Source organism: Pseudorca crassidens, chromosome 7, assembly GCF_039906515.1.
Source record: "Pseudorca crassidens isolate mPseCra1 chromosome 7, mPseCra1.hap1, whole genome shotgun sequence".
NCBI lineage: Eukaryota > Metazoa > Chordata > Mammalia > Artiodactyla > Delphinidae > Pseudorca > Pseudorca crassidens.
In genome coordinates this window covers 13513944-13530411 of record NC_090302.1, presented here as the reverse complement: position 1 = coordinate 13530411, position 16468 = coordinate 13513944, and the positions used below count along the sequence as shown (strand labels likewise).

At 50.8% G+C, this 16468-nt stretch overlaps 1 protein-coding gene across 4 annotated transcripts in view; it reads left to right on the top strand.

The window, feature by feature from the left end:
• The window catches only part of GSN (gelsolin), a 56833-nt gene that overhangs the window by 30584 nt on the left and 9781 nt on the right, over nt 1-16468 (top strand). For all 4 annotated transcript variants that reach the window (XM_067743461.1, XM_067743460.1, XM_067743459.1 and 1 more), the window contains 9 exons: nt 154-358; nt 1314-1468; nt 6875-7036; nt 8840-8989; nt 10156-10245; nt 12962-13094; nt 13584-13672; nt 13842-14057; nt 15899-16032. In XM_067743461.1, coding sequence (XP_067599562.1) covers nt 163-358; nt 1314-1468; nt 6875-7036; nt 8840-8989; nt 10156-10245; nt 12962-13094; nt 13584-13672; nt 13842-14057; nt 15899-16032 — 1325 coding nt within the window. In that variant the 5' untranslated portion in view covers nt 154-162. The remainder of the gene's footprint in view (nt 1-153; nt 359-1313; nt 1469-6874; nt 7037-8839; nt 8990-10155; nt 10246-12961; nt 13095-13583; nt 13673-13841; nt 14058-15898; nt 16033-16468) is intronic.

The following is a 16468-nucleotide window of genomic DNA, read 5'->3' as shown; positions in this document are numbered from 1 at the left end:
TGTCGAGCAGGGGTCATAGAACGGGGTGGGGAGAGTCAGCGGCTCAAGTGAGATGCTCTTGGTGCTGGAAACCACCCTCCCTCGTGCCCCGGGGTGGGGTCTCTCCCCGCCGAGCCTCCTGCCCTCACTCAGGCTCCTCCCCGTCTCTTGCAGCCCAGCAGCATGGTGGTGGAACACCCCGAGTTCCTCAAGGCGGGGAAGGAGCCCGGCCTGCAGATCTGGCGTGTAGAGAAGTTCGACCTGGTTCCCGTGCCCCTCAAACTCTACGGAGACTTCTTCACAGGCGATGCCTATGTCATCCTGAAGACGGTGAAGCTGAGGAGTGGGAACCTGCAGTACGACCTCCACTACTGGCTGGGTGAGGCTGGCCCCGCCCGAGCCCCCATCCCAGCCCCTCTGCTGTAAAGCACAGACCTTTGAGGCATGGTCGCCAGGAAGTGCCCACGGGAATTAAGTGACTATTGAGCATCAAGTGTGTGCCAGACCCTTGGTTACATGTTCCCAAGACTCTAGAGCCCACCTGCCCGAGTTCAGACCCCGGCTCTGCCCTTTGGCAAGATATTCAGTGTCTCTGTAAAGTGGACCTGATGATTGCGCTAGACTACCTCATAGGACTGTTGTGAGGGTTAAACAAGCCACTATGGCACACAGACTGGAGGTGATTTGGGGACCCTGGACCCCCTGCACAGCTCCAGTCACACTCCAGTTTGCCCTTCAGAGTCGGAGCCTGGAGCCCTGCCACAGCTCTGCTGTGTGACTCTGTGAGTCCTGCCCCCTCACTGTGCCTTGGTTTTCTGGGGTTTTTTTGTTGTTGTTTTGTTTTGTTTTGTTTTGTTTTGTGGTACGCGGGCCTCTCACTGCTGTGGCCTCTCCCGTCGCGGAGCACAGGCTCCGGACACGCAGGCTCAGTGGCCATGGCTCACGGGCCCAGCCGCTCCGCGGCATGTGGGATCCTCCCGGACCAGGGCACGAACCCGTGTCCCCTGCATCGGCAGGCGGACTCCCAACCACTGCGCCACCAGGGAAGCCCTGTGCCTTGGTTTTCTGATGCTCCCTGGCCTGACTTCGTGCTCAGGAAGGTTGAGAGTGAGTGCAGGGGGAAGCGTCAGAGCTGGGAGGACTCCTAGAGACCTGGAGTCAGCCTCCCACCTCCCCCATTATACAGATAGATTAACCGAAGCTCATAGGAGGCAGGGGCTTGCCCAGCTTCTACAGCCAGGCCAGGGCACTGCTGGGGGCTCCAGACTCCTCCTCCGTGGGAGGCTGGGGCCACTTTACAGAAGCCCGGCTCATGCTGCTCTGATGTCCCCCAGGCAATGAATGCAGCCAGGATGAGAGCGGGGCAGCTGCTATCTTCACCGTGCAGCTGGATGACTACCTGAACGGTCGGGCTGTGCAGCACCGTGAGGTCCAGGGCTTCGAGTCTGCCACCTTCCTTGGTTACTTCAAGCATGGCCTCAAGTACAAGGTGGGTGCCGGGCAGCAGGGACAGATGCACCAATGGCAGGGCTCACTCAGGTCCATCCATCATCTTTCAGTCTTGTTTGGTGATGTGGGCAGATGGGTCAGAGCTCAGCCTTTGGAGTTGGTTAGCTCTGGGCCCTTCCTAGCTGCGCGACCTTGGACAAATCACACTCTCTCTCTCTGAGCCTCTGGTTTCTTATTAAATTGAGAGAAGAAAATTCTCCATCACTTCACAGGGTGGTCTTCCTAGCCCCAGCTGTAAGGGGTGGGCCATGGGTGGGAACCTTGCTTTCCCGGGGCTTGAGCCTGCCAACAGAGGGGCCTATGTTAGGTATTTGAAACACATTTGATCACATGTCTCCTTCTGCTTGTTAGAATCCCCCTTGAACTTGAACTCTGAAGCGTCTGAGCCCCAGCCCCAAGCCAGGTAGGGCTGAGCAAAACCAAGCTGGAAGCCCCAAGAGGCTGTGCCGTGTATTGTGTATGACGTCTGGGAAACCGCTTGGCCTCCCTGAGCCTCCCTTTCCTCTTCTGTTACATGAGAACCAGCTGTACCTGCCCTTTGGGCCTGGGGAGAGGATTTGGTGAAGGCGTAGCTGGGAAATGCCTTGCACAGAGCTTGGCACCTTGGAAGGGCTCCTGGAAAGCTGTAGTTTTACGAAGCTGGGGTTCTCGTTGGTCAGGATAAGGAGGGGATCATAAGCTCTGATGGTCTTAATGTCAGAGTTCAAATCTCTTATTTTAAGAGAGGGAGGGGCAACTGAGGCATAGAGAGGTTAAGCAACTGGTCCAGGGTCACACAGCCAGTCAGTCCCAGAGCCAGGACCAGAACCCAGATCTCCTGACTCCCAGCTTTTTCCCACTACACCAACCTGCTTCTCATGAGCAGGGTTCTAGGATAGGTATTAAGCCCCATCTATGCTGCCGATGTGCTGTGTGACCTTAGAGAAGTCATCATCCATCTCTGGGCCTCCGGGGTGTCTGTGTTAGCAGGGTGGCCACGCTGTCTGCTCAGCTGACACATCAGGGATTAGGTGATGGAAAAGCTCTCATGAGACTGAGATAGCAGAGGGCAGGGTGTGTTGTGGGAACAGGGCCTCAGCCCTGCCCTGGGTGGAGCAGGGTTGGAGTCCCTGGAGGCTACCAGCACCCCTGTCAGTCACATCCACGCCCACAGTGCCTCCTGCGGAGCTGTCCAGTTCTGCCTTCTTTCTACAGCCTCTTCTGGGGCCCTGGTACCGACGGAGGGAGGGGTGAGAAGCTTGGGACCCAGTCCCTGGACTTGGAGAAGGACCAGGGCTTTTTGCAGCTCCTGGAGCAGAAAGCGGAAAGGACACTCGATCAGGAGTCAGAGAGGTTGGTTCAGGTCCCAAGGCCACCCCTCTCCCTGCTTGTGCCTCCAGGTGGGCGCTCTCACATATTTGTCATTCATTCAGCAAATAGTTATCAAGCCCCTTGAGCAACAGCGCCTGCTTTTTGTTGTTGCTGTCTGGACAGCAGTGACTTAACTTGTGGACAAGTTAAGCAGCTTACAGAGCTGGTAAGTGACAGAGCTGGGATTTAAACCCAGGTGTGAAGGGCCTCGCACAGAACGAGTTCAGAGTGGACATTTGAAGACTCCCTGGTCTCTGATCTTAGCTCAGATGGAGCCTAGGAATCTGCATGTTTAGCAAGCCTCCTTCACCCTCCGGTGATTTTTCCAAGATGTTCTTGGACCATACTCTGAGGAATGTTCCAGGGGATGCGTTCCCAGCCCAAGCCTGGATTTGGGACTTCAGTCCTGAGAGGCCCTGGCTTTCGGTGGAAATGTGAGGTCCAAAGCCAGTCCTGTTTTCCACCTTCTGCAAGTCCTCCCGCCGCCCCTGCACTTGGCAGGCCCAGTTCAAGGTTCTCGGCCTGGCGCCCTCATCAATTATAGATTTCCAAGGAGCAGAGCTTGTTACGCAAGACTTGTTTCTGTGAAAGCCTGCTCCTGGCGCCAGTTCCATCCTCAGGGTGTGAGAAGGGGCAGGGAGGGGACGAGAGCCGCTGGAAAGGGCTTTCACGGGGCCTGTGCTGTCCTGTTCTGTGACCTCCACATCCTTCAAGTCATTGCATTTGATCCCTCCTCCTCCTCCTGACTCCCAGACAGAACCCTAGAGACCCCACGGGGCTGCATTATTTGAAAACCTTGGTTCAAGCAGAGTCTGGGGTGGCCTGAGTCCTAGAAGCTCCCGAACGCAATGGGAACTCACAGAATCACTTGAACCCTTCCTGTCCTCCCTCCTGTTTCTTAGATGAGGAACCCTGAGTTTAGAGGGTGGAGGGGACCAGCCCCAATCAGTAGGTTTTTCTTTGTTTTATAACATATTTTAAAATGTAGATCTTTATAGCTTTTATCCTTCTTCAGACTGCAAGTGTGATACAAGCTTACTGTAAAATGTCAAACGTAGAAATATGGCTTCTAGGAAGTAAAAGTTTCCCATGATTCTACTCGTGGAGATATACACCAAATGGTACATAATTTTTCTCTATATGTACATGAACATATATGTTATTTATTTATTTTTTTAGCCGCACCGCGCGGCATGTGGAACCTTCCCCATGACCAGGGATCGAACCCATGCCCCCTGCAGTGGAAGTGCAGGGTCTTAACCACCGGACTGCCAGGGAAGTCCCTATATGAACGTATAGATGTGTATATTATGTATAGATATAGAATCTATACATATATATGTATATATAGATATATCATCACTTTAATTTGGAAAGTGGCTTTTAAAACAATATCCTATTAAATTTTGTTTAAATAATTTGATGCCAATCTCTGCCCACCTAATGATTAGACCATAGAAAGCAACAATCAATCCTAAAGATTAAAGTAAAAATAGTGAAAAATAGTAAAACTTTCCAAAAAGTCCTGCCCCTTATACTTGGAGATCCACTAATGTCTCCTAAGAGCTTACTTTTATTTTTTTGCTAACTAATCTTTCTAAGTCTAATTTCCCAGATCAGGAAGATTAGAGGAGTTAATTAATCAGGAAATGCCTGTCCGTACTCATTAGAAATCAAGTATTCTTTTAATTTATAAATTCATATACAGAGAATTTATTGGAACCAAGATTTATGACATTGAACAACACTTTTCCTTTTTTAAAAGAAAGTTTCTATTTTTTTGATAAAAAATAAAAGGCACACTTGTACAAGTAAAATATTTTAGAGATGTATTTCTACAAGTTAAGGGTCTTTCTCTTCCCTCATTTCCCCATTTCTTCCTCTCTGAGGAATCCATGAAAATGGTCCATGTGTCCGTTCAGCACCTTTTGGAAAAGCTTTTCAGATCCACGGTCTCTGTACGTCCAGATGAATGAGGTTCCAGGGTCAGTGGTGCCCACAGACACTCAGGAGTTCCTGGGCTGGCAGACTTGGGCAAGGCTGGTCCCTAGAAGGGCAAACTTGGGGGTAAAACTTACACCAATTATCTGGGACCCTGGGCACGGGGCTGAACCTCTTTTCACCTCAGTTTCCATGCCTGTGAAGTGGGGTAATGAGAGTTGCTACCTCAGGGGCTTGTGGGGACCACACCGCATGGCCAGAAAGCAGGTGCCTCAGCCTCTGTCACAGGCCTAGTAAGTGGCAGCCTCTGCGGTCATTACCAGGTGAGCACGGGGCATTGCATCTTCTTCCCCAGCTGCCTTTCCTTACCTGCTCCCCAGCAGGAGGGTCCCTGAAGCCAGGTGGAAAGAAAGGCTCTGCGAATACCTTGGCCACCCTGCTGGGCCCGAGGGGATGCTCTTGAAAGGCCTCATGCTAGTACTAAGAAAGGACACCAGAGGGCGCTCCACTCACAACAGGGAAAACATTTCAACTTGAAGAACCTTGCTCTGAACAGTGGTTTGTTCCTGCCTCCCATCCCGGGTGACCCTAGTGACCTTTGCTCTAAGAAAACCTGATGTTGGGGGAAAATGTGGCCCTTACAAATTTAGTTACACCTGGGTTTGCATCCTAGCTCCACCATTTACTAGCTTTGAGATCTTAGGCAAGCCTCTTCACTTCTGGCGTCTGCATTTCTCATCTGTAAGTTGGGGATGATGACACCTCCCTCGTAGAGGACACATACAAAATGCCCGGCAGAGTGGGCATTGTCATTTCACAACCACGTCTATATTGCTTACTGCGTGTAGACGTAATAGGAACCCAATCATACTCACTCCCTTTGTCCCTTGCCCTCATGGACTCTGTGCGGCAAGTCAGACTTGGCTTTGCTCTGCAAACTGAGGTGTCAGCAAGGGGCCTGGAGGGGATGGCCACATTTCTGGCCTTAGTGGCCCTTGACGTGTGGAGCGGGGAGGTGAGTGCCAGATTGGGAACAGGAGGCAAGGTTTTACTCCTTAGCTTTGCCGCGTGCTTTTTGAGTGCCCTTGAGTAAGTCACTTCACTTCTCTGGGCTTCGGTTTCCTCATGCATAAAACGGGAAGCTCATAAGGACCTTCGCAGCTCTGACTTGACATCCCTGAGGCTTGGGGTCGATGAGCACCTGGGGCTGGGAACTGTTAATGAGGACGCCCAGCCCACTTTATTTGGCTTTCTACTGAGCCAAGGGCAGTTTTGACCGCTGCCAGGAATCCTTCCTGAAGTTCCCTGGAACTTGGTGATGACTGCAGAAGGTGGCACAGCAGGGGCTTTTGTCACCATTTCAAAAGGGAGAGGCCTGAGGCTCAGAGAGGGAAAGAGACTTACCCAAAGTCACCCAGCACTGTAGTGGCAGGGCAGGGACTTGAACCTGAGGTCAGTGCTCTGTCATTTACCCACAGCTGCCTCTGAAGGCACAGCTGGGTGGGACTTGCTGCAGCAGCATCAGAGGAGGGAGGGGAATGGTCTCGGCTGGAGACCGAGAGAGCCTTGAAGGATGGGAAAGCTTCGGGTGAGTGCTTCTGAAAGTGGGTTTTGAAGAACACTCGAGCTACAGGCAGGATGAGGAGGAGAAAAGCAGTTCTTGATTCAATAAGGCAGGGAAATATTCTCTAAAACAAAAGGCAAGCAGGTTTATTTACCAGAGGACTTCCCAGAGCCTTTATTATGTGGATGTACATTATGTAACAGTCAGGGAGCAAGTAAGGAGCATTCCTTGTGCTTATTTGATCATGGAATCCTTTCCTTGCAGACTATTTGGGGGATTAGAGTTCCTTAGAACATCCCTTAGAAAATGCAGCTTTTGAGAAAGGAATGTTTGAAGCTTTTTGATCCAGGAAAGTGGGCCCAGCGGTCTTTGTTAGTGGAGTACGAGATTCAAAGGGGTGGCAGCAATGTGCAGTGGGTAGGGAATCTGCTAGAAGTCCAGTGGTGCATAGGCCAGAATTTCCTTCAACTCATCCCTATCCCTTCCCCAGACGCTCTCCCGTGGACTAACGTTGTCTCCTTGACCCAACAGAAAGGAGGCGTGGCATCAGGATTCAAGCACGTGGTACCCAATGAGGTGGTGGTGCAGAGACTCTTCCAGGTCAAAGGGCGGCGTGTGCCCCGCGGCACCGAGGTGCCTGTGTCCTGGGAGAGCTTCAACAATGGCGACTGCTTCATCCTGGACCTGGGCAATGTAAGTTGTGCCCTCCCCTTTCCCAGGGGCCACTGAGGTGCTCCAGGCCTGACTCTGGGGAGGTGGACGCATCCACGTGAACAAGTAGGGCAAGCCACAGAGACAGCAGCCCCCGTGCACACACATGCTCTGTGTAGCAGTCAGACATACCTGCAGAGATCTGGGTGCAGATGTGCCTGGCGTGTAGACTCAGACTCATCATATGCCCACACACAGACCTCACGCACAGCGCACTCTGGCTTCAGTTGACGTACAGACTCCCTGGCATGTTCGTGTGCACATCTTGTGTACCTTTTTACACGTAGTCATTCACTTGCAAATACATGGCGCGCATGTGCAGCAACTATAGGCTTTTGGAACATAGCCAATATTTTATAACCACTACAAATGGTGTATAGTCTTTAAAAATTGTGAATCACTATGTTGTACACGTGAAACTTATGTAGCACTGTAAGTCAACTATATCTCAATTAAAAAAAAAAACTATAAGCTCTTGCCCAGCAGGCGTGGGCATGGCATCACGATGAGTGCCTACACATGGAGACTTGGGCATGTTGTTCAGGGACCCACAATGTGCACGTCATACGTGTAGTTGCACATGCCCACTTGTATGTGGCAACGTGTGTGGGCTGCACTTACCCAGGCCCCCCTTACTGACTGATGCTTTGTACACATTCTTCTCAAATCCACATATACTCATACCTGCAGAAGGACATGGCCGGATGTTCTACACCCAACCTCATATATACACGTGGTGTAAGGTCCTTGCAAACGGAGGCACACACTGAGTGTAAGCTTGTTATTAAAGTGTAGCAGGTACACAGAAGAGTGTGTGAATCCTGAGTGTGCATCTCTATAGATTTCAGAGTGAACACACCCGTGTAATTAACACCCAGATCAAGAAACAGAATGTCACCAGCCCCCAGAAGGCCCCATCTGTCCTCTTCTTAGATTTTTTTTTTTTGGCCGCGTGGTTTGTAGGATCTTAGTTCCCTGACCAGGGGTGGAACCCATGCCCCCTGCAGTGGGCCCCACAGAGTCCCAACCACTGGACCACCAGGGAATTCCCCGTCTGTCCTCTTCTCATCCTTTCACCCCCAAGGATAACCGTCATCCCAGACTCTCTCAACCAACAGCATAGACTGGTTCCACCTGTTTCTGAACTTCATGTACGTGGAATCTTTGCTTTTGATCTCTGACTTCTTTTGCCCAACATTTTCTTTCTGAGATCCATCCGTGTTGTTGCCTTTAGTTGTAAATTGTTCCTTCTCCTTGTTATATGAGAATTGATCGGGCAGATATGCCACAGTTCATTGATCCATTCTGTCGTTGACGGACACTTGGGATAGTTTGGGGCTGTTCCAGGTGGTGCTGCTCTGAACATCCTTGCACGGGTCTTTTGGTGGATGTATGCATGCACTTCTGTTGGGTGTATTCCCAGGAGAGGGATTGCTGAGTCATAGGATACCGGTATACAGAGCTTTAGAAGGTGCAGCCAAATGGGTTTCCAAAGCGGTTGTACTAATTTCTGCTCCCACCAGCAGGCAAACATTTCTATACACATTCTATGTGTAGGGGTACCTGTGAAGAAATACACATCCCAAATCATGCACTCACATACCCTGGTGCACACAGATCACACCTGTTGTGCTTGGGTGTGGGCATGTGTGTGCTCCACCGCTGTCACCTGGGCAAGCAGAGAACAAGGTGAGCTCACCACCCGCCCCCATAGTTCCCTCCTTGCCATGTCGCTGGGCAGGGCTTATATGCGGCACTGCCTTACGTGGGGTACCTGTCTTACAGGACATCTATCAGTGGTGCGGCTCCAAGAGCAACCGTTTCGAGAGGCTGAAGGCCACAGAGCTGTCCAAGGGCATCCGAGACAACGAGCGGAATGGCCGGGCCCGTGTGCACGTGTCCGAGGAGGGCTCCGAGCCGGAGGCGATGCTCCAGGTACCCACGGCCACATCCTGGGAGTGCATGGTGGGGCTGAGAATAGGGACAGGAGGCTCCTTTCTTTCCTCCATCCAACAGGCAGTTTTGAGGTGAATTTGTTTTTCCACCAAGCTGGAAGAGCAGCTTCCCCGACAACTCCCAGACTCCCCTGAGAAGTGGGGCTGGAATCCCAGGACCTGGTACATCCCGGGGTTGTGAGCCACACCCTCCCACTGGGAGGGCTAGGTCCTCCAAAGGAGCTGAGAAGGAGGGTCTTGGCGTCTTCCGAGGGTGGACCTGGTGCTGGAGCCAGGTCAGAAAGAGACAATGGAGACCCAATCCCCTCTTTCCTCTTCTGACCATTCCTAGTAGTTTATAGCCCATTTCTTCAAATTGCATGATGGCATTGTCAGCTGTTGTGCTTTGAGGACATATCAACAGAGGCAGGGGTCACCAGGAAAAGGAGGAGACCACGGGCTCTGCTCCGTGCCACTTGTCTCCTGCTTGTCTGGGGCTGTTGAGTTCTGGTTTTTAGGAAGAGCAGAAGGTGATTATTATGGGGAGGAGCCTGGACACCAAACATGGCTTGAGAGGGGCAGTAGCTGGGGCCATTGAGGCTGGAGGTAGCTCAGAATGGAGGTGTGAAAACAGACTCTAAAATCACAGGGATACGGGTTCAAATTCCAACTTAGCCACCTTATAGCTGTGTGGACAAGGTACTTCTTCTCTCTAGACTTCAGTTTCCTCTCCTGTGAAACGAGAGTGATAATCTGTGCCTCTCAGCATGGGTGCGAAGATGAAATGAGGTCTGTTAAAGGCATGTGGTGGAAGGTATTCATAGCTCTATTTATCATTCTTAGAAGGCTAGGAGGAAATGGTAGAATAAATACCTGAAGGACTGTCCAGGAGGCAGAGGAGCACGGAGCTCCTGGAGACAAGGAACAAGGAGGGAAGGACTCGACAGGCAGCCCTGGTTGAGCTCTGCACACAGGAGACACGTCAAGAGATGCAGGATGTCTCTGGAGGGGACCTTACCCTAAGTGGAAGGTCGCTGTGGATGGACGCCCACGTGGTCCTTACCTGCCTGGGGAGGGAGCTGTCTCAGGAATTCAGTCCCCTCCCTGGGGGAGGAGGCTGCCAGGAGCTCACCGCCACCCTTTCTTCCGTGTCTCCCTCTCCTGCAGGTGCTGGGTCCCAAGCCGGCTCTGCCCGAGGGTACCGAGGACTCAGCCAAGGAGGACGCAGCCAACCGCAAGCTGGCCAAGCTCTACAAGGTGAGCCTCAGCTGCGCTGGCCCCTGGGTCTTGGGTCAGGAGACCTGGTCTTCCTGAGCTCCGCTGCCACGGGGCCTTGAGCAAAGCATGCGTGGGGGTGGGGTGGGGGGGGGGACTCGGCTTCCACACGCCTCCAGTAGACGCCCACCTGCTGCCTTTGCCTTCCTGCCCCGGGAGTAAGGGCGTGCGAGCGACTGCAGACACACGTGCGTCACATTCATCTGTGGGGTCTTGGGCGGCACATGTTCTCTGCTGGGTCTCAGTTTCCTAGTCTGTAAAGTGGGGAGAAGGGCAGTCGAGTCAACTTTTCAGGATTTCCGGGGGTCCACAGAGGAAACTGATGGGAGTGTTGTAGGAAGATACAGGGAAATAGTACAAAAGTGTGTGTGGGGTGTGTGTGTGTGTGTGTGTGTGTGTGTTGAGGGGCAGGTTATGGTTAATGACTTTATTTATAATTTCTTCTTGTGATTTTATTATTTATTTATTTTGGTCGCGCTGTGCGGCTTGTGGGATCTTAGTTCCCTTTAACCCACGCCCTCGGCAGTGAAAGCACGGAGTCCTAACCACTGGACCGCCGGGGAATTTGCCTTCTTGTGATTTAAAAAAGTGAATCGAGGCTGCTCCTGGGCCAGGGAACTCTGGCCTCTGGGCCTGTGACACCCATGTCGTGCCCTAGGCTTGTTTGTGGTAAAATAACAACAACATGAGGTGAAGGTTCTCATCACGACCACGGAAAAACCTCATTGTTGACATTTACTCTGATACTAAAGTAACACATACGCGTTGTAAGTAACAGTACTGAGCAGTTCTCAGGAACGTAAGAAGAAAATACGAGTCAGTGCAATTTCACTAGTTTAAGGTAGCCAGTACTGTTTTAAAAATGGGTTTTAATTACAAAAGTAACGACACTCAAAAGTCAACCTCGCCTCCTCTCCTCTTCATGGGTTACCATGGTTACATGGTTACCCTTTTGGTAAAGAAATCTCCAGATACAGCTTTCTGTGTCTAGTTACATATATTTTTCCATCTCTGTTTGATATTCATGGATCCAAACGATTCATGCTTTTCTGTGGCCTTTTTTCCACTTGACGTGGTCAGGAGTATCTGTCTGTAATAGAGATCCACATGGTCCTTTAAAACGGCTGTGTAGTATTCTATTTTAGGAATGTAGGAATCTCAGCAGATCCCTATTTGATGGACATTAGAATGTTTCCACCTTTTCTGATTGCAGACAGTCCCTCTTTGTGCACTTGGGCGAAGTGTGGCATTAGGGGAGTTTCCCAGACATGGATTGCTGGGTCATAGGCTGAATAAAGAGTCAGTGATTGAAAATACTGGTTCTTGGGAGTCCTCTGGTGGCCTAGTTGTTAGGATTCTGGGCTCTCACTGCTGTGGTTCAATCCTGGGTCCGGGAACTGAGATCCTGCAAGCCTCAGGATGTGGCCAAAAAAAAAAAAAAAAATTACCAGTTCTGGAGTCAGACTACCTGGGTTCGAATCCCAGGTCTGGTACTTTCTAGCTGTGCAGGTTACTTAATCTCTCTGTGCCTTGGTTTCCTTGTGAATAAAATGGGGACACTACTAGGACTACCACAGGTTGTTTTAAGGATTAAAGGAGTTGTATAATTGTAGAAGTGATTAAATTAGATAAATTACATAAATTGCTTAGAACAGTGCCTGGCACATAGTAAGTTTTCAATAAATGTGGAGCACTTATTTTTTAGAGTTCTGATATGTATTACTAAAATGCATTCTAGAAGGGCTCCCTAGTTACCTTCATCATGGGTTTGAAAGTGCCTGTTCACCCAGAGTCTTTTCAACGCTGGGTATTGTCGATCTTTTTTTTTTTTTTTTTTTTTGCGGTACGCGGGCCTCTCACTGTTGTGGCCTCTCCCGTTGCGGAGCACTGACTCTGGACGTGCAGGCTCAGCGGCCGTGGCTCACGGGCCCAGCCGCTCCGCGGCATGTGGGATCTTCCCGGACCAGGGCACGAACCCGCGTCCCCTGCATCGGCAGGCGGACTCTCAACCACTGCGCCACCACGGAAGCCCGTGGGTATTGTCAGTCTTTTGAATTTTGACGAGTATGGTACACTTAAAAAAATTCAATGAACTTTTATTTTAGAATAATTTTTAGGTTTACAGAAATATTGCAAAGATAGTACAGAGGGTTCCCGTATACCCTTCACCCAGCTTCTCCTGAACATCTTAACATAACCAGGTACATTTGTCAAAACTAAGAAACATCAGTTCAATACTACTAACTAAACTGCAGACTTTATTCAGTTTTCCCCAATTTTTCATTCCAGGTTCCAATCCAGAATCCTACACTGCATTTAGATCTTTTTCTTTTTCTTCTTTATTTCCTTTTTTTTTTTAACTGATGAGGTTGAATATCTTTTCACCAACTATACAGTTCTTTTCCTATGCCACCTGCATTCCTGCATTGGATCCTCCCCCTTCCCTTTCCATGTGCAGTTTCCATGCTACACCTGTGTGTAGGTCGCAGATGTGGTTGTGACATAGTGGAAAAAGACAAAGAAATCCTGAATGAGCCTCAGGGCTTGAGGGCACAAGTCCTCATGTTACCCTGCAGTGTCGTTTGGGGGTGGGGGTGAGACGAGGGTCTCCCCACGTGTGGTCTTGGGGGCGCCCATGGTTAGGCTGAAGTGGTGGAGGTCACTGATGGGCTGGGCTGCCTTTCCCTTGTCCTCCCAGGTCTCCAATGGTGTGGGCACCATGTCGGTCTCCCTCGTGGCTGATGAGAACCCCTTCGCCCAGGGGGCCTTGAAGTCCGAGGACTGCTTCATCCTGGACCATGGCAAAGATGGGAAAATCTTTGTCTGGAAAGGTATTGGGGACAGGGGAGGGGCTTGAACAGAACCTCGAGTGGGAGCTCCAGCAGCCTTGCAGGAACTTGGCTCATGAGTCTAGGCAAGAGGAGGGGGGCCTGAGGGTCTGAGTTGCAACTTTCCTACTGGCTGAGCGGCCTTGGTCAAGTCACTTCACCTCTCTAAGACCCTGGTTTCCTTATATGTAAATGAGGACAAGATAATGATCTTTATCACATAAGGTTGTTGTGTGGATGAAATGCCATCATTTTTGTATAGTTCTGAGCTCAGTAAATGGGCCACAGTGGTCGGTGTGCTTGCCATCATCAAGCAGGACCCCCAGCTGGCCCCCCGAGAGCTCATGGTGTGATCAGCTCTGAGTTCTCTGGCCTTGGCTGTCCACAGTCTAGGAAGAGGAGGGAGGGAGGTTGGCCTTCTGCTTTCCCTGGACCATTGGATGCGGGGGCACAGCACTGACCCCCGGCCCCTTACCCTCCCTCTGTTGACAGGCAGGCAGGCCAACACGGAGGAGAGGAAGGCTGCCCTCAAAACGGCCTCCGACTTCATCTCCAAGATGGACTACCCCAAGCAGACCCAGGTGAGTCTTGGAGCCAGGTAGGACAGTGAGAATGGGTCCATTTTGGGTGGGTATCCCACCTCAGTGTGGACTGGGTGTCTGAGGCTCCCTTGAGGACCCCTGCTGGGTGGCCCCTGTCCTCAGGGGGACCCCAAGCCAGCATGTCCTGCTCTCCCCCCTCCCCTTCCAGGTCTCCGTCCTTCCTGAGGGTGGCGAGACCCCACTGTTCAAACAGTTCTTCAAGAACTGGCGCGACCTAGACCAGACGGATGGCCTGGGCCTGACCTATCTCTCCAGCCACATCGCCAACATAGAGCGCGTGCCCTTCGACGCCGCCACCCTGCACACCTCCACTGCAATGGCCGCCCAGCACGGCATGGATGACAATGGCACAGGCCAGAAACAGGTACCTGGGGGGCTGGGGTGGGTGTGTCCAGGCCCCTTCCTTGCTCCCTCCCTGGCACCTCTGGCCCACCCACTGCCTCCTGCTTCTCTGAAGATGTTTCTCTAAGAGATTTTGACCACAGTTTTTGGTGGATGGCATTATTTTGTCTTGCTGGATTATTGCAACCAACATACCCTAAGCACCTACTGTCTTCCAGGCTCCATGCCAAGTGTCTGAGACCCCACCCTGCCCATGAAGAGTACATGGTCTGGGAGGGGAGGTGACCACAGCCACAGCTGGTTGCTCAGACCTGTGTGGTCAGTGGGAGATGGGAGGTGCACAGGGATTATGGGAACACAGGAAGGGAAGTGAAGGTGGGTGGTTGGGGCAGTCTTCACAGAGGTGGGGACCTTTTGGTTGGGCCTCAGAGTATGAGTAGGAGTTTGCTGCCAGAGACGAAGAGTAGGTATTCCAGGCAGGGAGCTGTCCTGGGAGCCTGCTGCTGATGGCATCCTCAGGGAGGGGCCTTGAGTTCCATGTCCAGGGGTGTGGACTTGATCCTGTAACCATTAGGTGCTAGTGAGGGTTTTTTTTTCTTTTTCTTTTTTTTAAAGGCAGAAATGTGACAGGCTCAGTTCTGTGCTTCCTAAACTCACTGTGAAAATGAATTTAGAGACAGGATAATGACGGTAGAGACCTCCTGAGGAGGTTATAATAGTCTAGGGAAGAGATAATGACCTTGAGATCAGGAAGGTCACAGTGAAGATGGAGAAGTGTTGGGGGGGTGGAATTCAGAGATGTTTATGAAGTAGAATCTGCTTCAGGCAAACACTGATTCCATCCTACATAATAGAAATAGCAAAAGTGTTTATTTTTATTTATTATTGTTTTTGTCATTGGTGTTATTATTTTTCATTCATCACTCATTCATTACTTCAGTGGGAGGGGAGGATGCAATGAAAATGATCAGGATAGGGCAGTGTGGAAAGAGCTCTGGCAGCTCAGCTGTGTGACCTCGGGCAAGTTACTTAACCTTTTTGAACCTCACTTTCCTCACCTGTAAAATGAGGCTTAGCCCACTCCATCACCTTCGAGAATTTTCAAAGTCCGGAGATTGTTTCCCGGGACTTGCAGCACCACCAGGTGGCGCTGCAGGGCTTTGTGACCACTTTTGACACCGTGTTACCGGAGCTCTGCAAAGAGATCTGCCAGCAGGTGTCATTCTGAGGTCACTTAGTGATGGCCCTGCCTCTGCAGGTGATCTATAAAATTCAGACAACTTAATAATGATCCAGATAATGGCAACATTAATAATAAAATAATAATGGTGCTAATAATTAAGAGTAGCTGCCACCTGTAGAGCCATTACCCTGTGCCAGGCACTGCGCTAGACTTTCATGAATAGACCAACATCCTTTATTAGTCTCCTACTGAGGTTCATAGACAGTGAGCAAGTTGTCCAAGGCTGCACAACCTCTAAGGGGGTGGATCCTGATTTGGATCCAGGTCATTCGTTGATTTGTACCCTTAGCCTGGGTTATACTGTGTAACGCCCACTAAACCCATTTTGCAAATACTATCATGCAGGTCCAGTATACTACCATGCGGCCACCAGTCCCTGTGCTGATTTATACAAGGAGGAAGTACAGGGTGGGGCAGGGGTGCAGTATAAGGATCCGGAGCAGGAAACATGGGTTTGAATGCTATTGGCTGTGTGATTTGGGCAGATTATTTCACTTTAGTCTGAGCCCGAGTGCGGTCGTGTTTTGTAACCACTACCCACCACTGTGTGGTTTCTCAACTGGTCTGAGTTGGGGACTGGGGGTGCTGCACTGTGTCTGAGCCCAGCTTTGCTCTGGTAGATCTGGAGAATTGAAGGCTCCAACAAAGTGCCCGTGGACCCCGCCACGTATGGACAGTTCTACGGTGGTGACAGCTACATCATTCTGTACAACTACCGTCATGGCGGCCGTCAGGGACAGATCATCTACAACTGGTGAGGGTCTGGGGCCCTGTGCTGTGGGGCGAGCATGGCAGCAAGGAGGGATGTGAACAAGGCTGCGGGAAGCCTGCGAGTGTGTGGACCTGAGCCGGGGCAGCCACCATCCACTGGGAAAGGCTCTCGTCCACAGGGCAACACCTCTTGTCTTTTTTCTCTAAACAAATCTTAAACTATTCTCATAAAAGCATTACGTGTCCATTGTAGGAGACATGGGGACTAGGGAGAAACAAACAAACAGAAAATCTCTCCCACAATCCCACTCTAAGTACTGTTCATCCTCCCACCTTTTCTAATTAAAAATTATTTTTAATTCTTTAAAAATAGATAATACATTCACAAGTCAAGGATCGAAACAGAATAAAAACGCATGTATTGAGAAAGCTTGTCCCCATTCTGTCCCTCTCCACCTTGCTCTATGACCCCCACCCCT